Consider the following 8,264-nt stretch of genomic DNA (forward strand, 5'->3'; position numbering starts at 1 on the left):
AGATTTGCTACGGCCCAACATTGTGTGTGTTGGAGTGTTTCAATTTAGATTAATACTAAATGCTTGTGCACTTTGATATCGTTGTTCGATTATTTCTAAAATTCTGATTCTTTTTTTTTTTGCATGGATTATGTTATTTTCGTACTTTATGAATTTCGCCCTGCAAATATTTTCTTTGATTTTTGGTTTCGAGGCAGGCACCAAACCAAGTCCAAATGCAACTGCCCTTCGTCTCGGCCGCGTCGTCAGTGACGCCCCCCGAATCCAATCACACAGATCCACCGCCCCTCTCCAACCTCCGATCCGATGGCTTCCTCCCAGCCGGCCCCGTCGACGGCGCCGTCGCTGGTGGACACCCTCTTCCAGCTCTCCCTCGACGACCTCGTCAAGTCCCTCCGCGCCGACCAATCCGCCGCCGGCGAGTCGTCCGCCGTCGCCCGCGCGCTCTCCGCGATCCACCGCGAGATCCGCGCCCCGGACGCGGCCACCAAGGCCACCGCGCTCCAGAAGCTCACCTACCTCTCCTCCCTCCACTTCGCCCCCGTCGCCTCCCACCCGCTCGCCTTCCCCGCCATCGAGCTCCTCGCCTCGCCGCACCTCCCGCACAAGCGCCTCGCCTACCTCGCCGCCTCCCTCTCTCTCTCCCCGGCCTCGCTCTCCCTCCTCCCGCTCGCCACCCACCAGCTCCACAAGGACCTCTCCCCTTCCACCGCCGCCCCCGCCGCCCGCCACCTATCCGCCCTCGCGCTGCACCTCCTCGCCTCCCCCGCCGCGGCCGCCGCGCCCGACCTCGCCGCCCACCTCGCGCACGACCTAGTGCCCCACCTCTCCCGCGGCAGCCCGCGCGCCGTCGCCGCCGCCGCGCGCGTCATAGCCGCCTCCCCGTCCGCGGGCGTGCCGGTCCTCTTCAAGCCACTGGCCGCATGTCTCGCTTCGCCGGACCCGCGGACCTCTACCGCCGCCGCATCCGCCTTCTGCGAGCTGTCGGCGCCGCCAGCCGACGCGGCCCCGTTCCTGCCGCTCGCGCCCGACCTCTACAATCTGCTAACCACTTCCCGCTCCAACTGGGCGCTCATCAAAGTGCTCAAGATCTTCGCTAGGCTGGCTCCTCTCGAGCCGCGCCTCGCCGCGCGGATTGTTGACCCGGTGTGCCAGCTCCTCGCACGCTCTTCGGCCATGTCCCTCACGTTCGAGTGCGTCCGCACCGTGCTAACTGCCCTACCGGCGCACGATGCCGCTGTGAGCCTCGCCATTGGGAAACTCAAGGAGTTCCTTGCTGCTTCTGACGATCCCAACCTGCGGTATCTTGGCCTCTTGGCGCTCGGTATGCTGGGCCCGGCGTATGCATCGACTGTCAACGAGAGCCGTGATGTGATCGCCCTCTCACTGGGTGATGCCGACTTGAACATCCGCAGGGAGGCATTGCGCCTGATGATGGGGATGCTTGATGACAACAATGTCATGGATATTGCTGGCATGCTGGTCGCTCATGCCGCGCGGTCAGACCCAGAGTTTGCGAATGACACACTTGGGGCTGTCCTGGCAGCATGTGGCCGCAATGTGTATGAACTGGTCTCGGATTTCGACTGGTATGTCTCGCTGCTTGCAGATATGGCTAGGAGCCTGCACTGTCTGCAGGGAGATGAGATTGGTCGCCAGCTTGTTGATGTGGGGCTTCGGGTGCAGGATGCACGTCCAGAGCTTGTCCAGTCTGCTCGGTCTCTCCTAATTGACCCTGCTTTGCTCGGCAACAACCTTCTTTTCCCTGTTCTTTCTGCTGCTGCATTCGTCTCCGGTGAGTATATACATTGCAGCAAGGATCCTGTTGAGCTTGTTGAGGCACTATTGCAGCCGAGGACTAGCCTCCTGCCCATGTCAGTCAGAGCCGTCTACATCCAGGCAGTGCTTAAAGTGATCACCTTTTGTTGCAATTTATATATCGAGAGGTTGAATGATTCAAACAAGGAATTGGATCTTGTGTTTGATGAGTTAGCTGTTGATCAAGATGTTAGCAGGGAAAGTGAAGCTGAAATTACACCTGCAGAAGCTGATCAAATTGTTATGCCAAGCACAACGGAGAAGGATCCTTCTTCGCACAAATCAATAGTTTACATGATTAACTTGATTGAAATGACAGTCGGGCCACTTGTTCAGTGCAAGGAAGTTGAGGTCCTCGAGAGGGCACGCAACCTGATGGGTTTTATCCATTTGCTACGTGAGATTCAGGAGTTAAAGGAAAGGAAGGTTAGTGATCAGAAGAAAACTAACCGGGTCAAGGAGCTGGTTAAGAGCATGCAAACAGTATTCGCTCAAGAATTAAGCCCTGTTTATGTGAATGCACAGAAGAAAATTTCCCTTCCTGAGGATCTTGTTTTGAATGAAAATCTTGCCCAACTTGCTGACATTGTAAGTGAAGATGATGCCCCTCCATCAACTTCAATCCTTTTCTGCTCTCGCAGCAATCCTTCTGCAGAGACTAGAGATGAGCCTGCGGTGTCAGTTGGTTCATCTTCTCTACTTGTTGAGCACCGTAAACGGCATGGGATGTACTATCTCCCAACGGGAAAAGATGAGGTTGATACGGATAATTACCCTCATGCGAATGATCCTCTGCTATCTTCTGACAACGGAAGTATGGTAAAGGATAGATCAGAGACTGTGCAGCCTGTATCTGCTGGGAAAAAGTTGAAAGGCACGAGGTCCAGACCAAAAGTAGTGAAACTGGATGGCGAGGATTTCCTAAGTGCTATGATGTCTACTGTAAATGTTCCAAAGGAAACATTGTCTGGTACTGTCGGTAGTGTGCTCGTGGGTAGAAATGCCGAGTCATTACCTTCACTGAAGGCTTCAGATAATTCCTCTGAAAGAATGGGAAACAAATTGGACCCTGGGGAATCTAGTTCCCAGCAGACACAGAACATAAATGCTGATATTGGAAGTTCTTGGAAAACTAAGCATCAGGATTATGATAAAGAGAAGAGTACAATCCTTCCTGATAGTGATGGGAAAGATGCAAGAAAGCCTAAAACGTCCAGCACGAGTGGGCATCGTCAAGGAAGACATAAGCAAAGAGAAAGATCTAGTACCCAGCCAGATGTTACACCTCAAGCACCCGTAATTCAAGATTTTCTTCTATAGCTCCTAAGATATTTCTTGTTTTGTACATTATTACTATTAAAAAAATACACTTTGTTGTTTTTCTAAATAGAAGTAGTTTCTTACAATGCGGAAAGTGTCAAAATTCAGAGGAAGAATCAATAAAATATACTGAAGCTTGTGGAAGAATGCAAGGGTAGGCCCTTTTGCTGAACTTAAAGCAATCAAAGCAAAATATACTGAACGTTGGTATGTGTTGGTTTTCTCTTGGTTATACTCTGTGATTTTCTAGTGTGTAATGCTCTCGCTGGTCAGTATCATCTCGATGCGATGAGGGTTTACAAATTCCTGGGTTAATTTTGGTTCAATGAAGAAGTGGTGGACTGCAGGATGATAACTGCGAAGTGATTTCATCAGTTCAGAGAGTTGTTCGGGCCAATGCCTATGTGGTGGTTTGTCTTGATTTAGATTAATCCAAAATGCTTCAGAATGCGCCTTTTTGTTTCCCAATTACTGCGGTGTTGGTACCTGGGGTTTTGCTCCACCATGCAGGTGTGCTCTTTTAGGGCAGTTTGTTTCTCTTTCTTACAGATCGTTGCCTGATAGCACTTTTATATAGTTTCTTCGTTTCAGTCTGAAAATGCTGGAAGAAAAGGCATGGCTTATGCTATTATGTATGAATTTTGCGTCGATATGCTTTTAGTGGTTAGGCTGAAATGGTTGGAAATAGTCCTTGTTCTGGTGTTTGCATTTGCTTCTATAACCTTCTCAGTTATAGTCTAATTTGAAAAGTTTGGGCAGCTACCTAGTTGGCACTCCAATTTGGGATATGTTTCTTGGATAAGATTATCTGATTTCCAGGCTCCAACCCAAGTCCAAATGTAACTTCTTGCTGATATTTTGGAAGATTCTCTGAAATTCCTCAAGATAGCAGCATTCTAAATGGAAGTTGTGCATATCATTGTATTTTTCGTACCTCCGTTTTCATCTGACATTTTGTTCTCAATTGGAAATTTGGTAAGATGCAGGGAACTTGTTTTTGTAATTTTACTTACATGGAGGGCACGGTGCTAGTGTCAACTGTCAAGATGTAGGGTGCTGCTAGGTAATTTTCCTGTAGTTCACTAAGTTTTAGTGTAAAGTTACCTCATTGATTAGGCATCTGTGCAGGAGAATTATGTTACGTGACGCTGTTTATGATTAAATAAACGTATTTTTTTGCATACCATCTGAACTTCATCCTCCTTCTTATCTGTTGCAGGCTCTGCAGTGCTTTGAACATTCTACGGCTGGCCAAGCAACTAGGGTGATAGGGTCATCAAAGGATGGGCGAGCTTGATATGAAATCACTTGCATGTGGTTGCAGGAAGAAGTTGTCAAAAGAAGACGCAGAAGTAGCAGCCATTCTTTGTTCAAATCGGGAGGCCGATATTAGATATCTAGAATGTCACCCTTTTAGGGTTATCGTGGACTTGTGGTTAATAGAAAAGAGATGGCAGAGAACTTCACTATTTCTATTACTCATTTCACTTTCCCTAATAGCTTAATTTTGTGACAGTAGATTCCAGTTATGCAAACATTTCCATAGCACGTTTTCTTATAAAACTGCACCGAGTGACTGCTGATTCCAGATATCATCTACTCCCTCTGGCTCTAAATACCTGTCACGGATTTAGGTAAATTATGTACTCCTAAAATATGTTTAAGTTTATAGAAACTGTGACAAGTATTTAGGTTCAGATGGAAATGAAAATTGTCTGCTTTAATTGTCTAGAGCACCACACAGATTCACTTCGCACATTTCCTGATAGTAGGGCTCCGTTACAACTTACAAGTAGCATACGACAACATACGAGTGTCCCAAGAGCAAGGAAATAGTGGTTCTTCTTAAACTGAGATTCTTTCGTTTTGATTTTTTCACACAAAAGCGCATAATAGCCCCGTAGAAACGGTGTTCAAGCTTGCCGTCTGAGAATATTTACCTATATTTAAATGGAGAGTGAGAGCCCTCACCAAACGAGGCATTGTTCATAGGGGCTAGATATAAAAGCTCATAAATCTCGAAACTCGGCGAGCTAAAGGAGTGTTCGTTTAAGCTCGGCTTGTTTTCTTAACAAACAGAGCCAAACATTATTTTTTGAACGTTAATAAGCTAAACAATCAAGCTAACGAGTTTCGTGAGCTACTCGTTAAGCTCGCTAGCAACCAAAAGTTGGCTAGTATAGTGATATGTCTCAACATGTAGCTAATCTTAGATAATTTAACTCACTACGAAAAACAAGAAAGACTGTCGTGTAAGTGCATTCTTTATAACAACTACTGCTCTTACTTGTATATTAACTATCTCGTGTTCTCATCTTCTCGAACCACTAGCGGTGTGCCCCTAGGTATCTGATGACCGCATCCTCATGTGCCCCTTGCTGGCCTCCCAACTTCTGATGAAATCGCCATATTTTGTCAACCTAGGCATTTTCATGCATATTGAGTGCGTTTGCTCCTTAACGATTCTTAATGAGTGGTCGTGAGCGCTCGTTAGCGCATAACGAGCCAAACCAAACTTTAATTTTAGCTTGTTGAAGTTAACGAACTTAACGATTTGAACCTTAACGATCACGAGTCTTAACAAGTCGAGCCTTAACGAACCGAGCAGCTTGTTAGTCTAGCCCTTCATGCGGATGAATTGTGCATGCTCATGAACACGTTGGAGTCGTTTATTTCCATTTCTTAACAATATTTTTTACAACTTATGACAATGATTTTTTTTTGAAGCATGACTGTGAGGCAAAAAGCCCCACATTAAAACTTTTATTGAAGCAAACTCAGTCTGATAAATATATACAAAAGGAAAGAAGATCTAAAAAAGAAAAAGGAGAAAGATGGAAAAGGCACTAAGGCAGGGACTTAATCCATCTCAAAAAGCTATCTTTGTGCTTGGCCTTGATTCTATGCTGTAAGATATGTCATGCACAAACTTGCTCTTCCATCTAGTGAAAGAACCATTCTCCTGGCGAATTTTTTTCCCATTCTAGATGAGCCAAATATTCCAGCAAGCTATGATAAGCACTTCCATAAAAGTTTGATGACCAAAGCTTCTCTTGGCCTGATCCAATACAACCTGAAGATCATCATGCTGCTGCCACTCTATCTGGAGGTAATTACAAATTCGGACACTGAATGTACACTCAAAGAATAAATGGATTCTGTCCACATGACATCGATTTTGTTAATAACTTCAGTCAGTATGTTTTCGACAGTAATTTATCACTAGAAATCTTCAATTTCGGAAAAAAAGTTGACAGTAATTCGTCCGTGAAAATCTTTAGCTTCGACATTAGTTTTCTGGTGTTAGATATTTAACGATAGTTATTCTATAGTCGTTAAGTATCTATTTTTTTCAAAAATAATTTATCGGCGCAGATTTTTATCATTAGAGATCTTCAACTTCAGCAAAAAAATTAACAATATTTCGTTAGTGAATACCTATATTAAAGCGGCAGAAAATTGAGAGCCCTCACCAAATGGGGCATTGTTCATGCAGTTTACCAGAGCATGCGAATGAATACTGTCTTGGGTGAGTCTTTTCCATTTCTTAATATTGCTTCAGTTCCAAAAAAAGTTGATCGAGTTTGTCTAGATACGGTTAAATCTAGACATGTTTTTAGTGTGTAGATATGTCCATGTCTAGAAAATGTTGAGAAACTTTTTTCTTTGAAACGGGGAGAGTAGTAAACATTTTCATACAATTGATGACTGTGATTAGAAAATTGAGAGCCCTCAGCAAACGGGGGCATTGTTCACTTTCAGAGTACCCGATGCCACCTTTATAACCACCCAGTTACGAAGCGGTGTTTGATATCATCAAAGTATTCCTCCGGTGTTAGCGATTAACATGATCTCATGGTCAAAGGATTAGGTTACTATGCATTTGAGGGCTACAACAAAACGAACTTAATGACTTGATCTTATCGCTATGCTTACTATGGGTGTGTGTCCATCATATTATTCTCCTAATGATACGATCTTGTTACTAACAACATCGAATGTTAATGACCACGAAACCTTGATCATCACTTAATCAACACGCAAGTTAAACGAGAGTCTTACTAGGGACTCCGGTTTGTTTGCAAAACTCGCATGTATCAATGTTTCCAGTTAATACAATTATAGCATGAGATGTAAATATCTATCATAAACATAAAGATATAATAATAACCACTTTATTATTGCCTTTCGGGCATATCTCCAACAGTCACCACAATCACCATCACCAACCCACGGTACCAAATAATCACAAGGGATTAACTATTTGATCCCTCCTGCCTTGATTTTAAGCTTAGATCGCTAAGACCTTGTAATCTATCTTACAATTATAGCATATTTACTTTCTTGCATGCATATTAGTTTATTTCCAAGCTTTGCATGATAAGTTGCAACGTTAGATCCCTCGGAGAAGGAAATAATTTTATCCTATAAATTTGCGAGATTATATTATATTTGAAGTATTGCACTTATGGTTACTTTTATTAGATGTATGAATTAGAATGATATCTATTCTACATGTACTTTATGATGACTTAGGAGTCTTCCACATTGATAGTACCAATAGGAAATGTGAAGAATGTTGATAGTATGGTATAGATCATTGGTTTGATTCAAAAAAATCGAACAAATAAAACGAAATATTTTACACTATCAGAACTGAGTACAACAAGTTGAGGTAGATGCTCAAACCACTAAGCGTAAAATACCATAGTCTATATGGGATTTGGAATAAATGTTCTTGATCTATTTTGAGCCTTCTCATGGGATTGCAAGGGTGTATAATTTCTTCTCACATAGCCAAAGAAAATTTGTGAGAAGAGTAAATAGACCTATACATGACCTTGAGAAGACTTAAAAAGGATAACTTCAAACTCTAAACTCATAAGGATGTACGAAGTCTCAAGTACGTTTGAGATTGCCTCACAAAACTCGTTCGGCTGAACTAAAAATGCTCTAGGTCATGCTACAAATCGTATAAACAATTGGTACTAAGGTGTGGAAGCCTCCTAAATCATTTGATATTTGTAAGTGTGATAAAACCCAGTTGGTTCTATGTCTTTTATGATACCTAGTTGCCGCAATGCCTCACTTATTTTATAGACCCGTGCTTCATGAACATGATGACA

At 43.7% G+C, this 8,264-nt stretch overlaps 1 protein-coding gene across 1 annotated transcript; it reads left to right on the forward strand.

Annotated features, from left to right (window-relative positions):
* Window positions 1–277: 277 nt before the first annotated feature.
* On the forward strand, window positions 278–3,348 carry LOC124661469 (AP-3 complex subunit delta-like). The gene has a single exon (XM_047199326.1). It carries the CDS (start codon window positions 307–309, stop codon window positions 3,136–3,138), a length of 2,832 nt encoding a protein of 943 aa, XP_047055282.1. The 5' UTR covers window positions 278–306; the 3' UTR covers window positions 3,139–3,348.
* The last annotated feature ends 4,916 nt before the right edge of the window (window positions 3,349–8,264 follow it).

The sequence above is a fragment of the Lolium rigidum genome, chromosome 6 (genome assembly GCF_022539505.1).
Source record: "Lolium rigidum isolate FL_2022 chromosome 6, APGP_CSIRO_Lrig_0.1, whole genome shotgun sequence".
Classification (NCBI taxonomy): Eukaryota; Viridiplantae; Streptophyta; class Magnoliopsida; order Poales; family Poaceae; genus Lolium; species Lolium rigidum.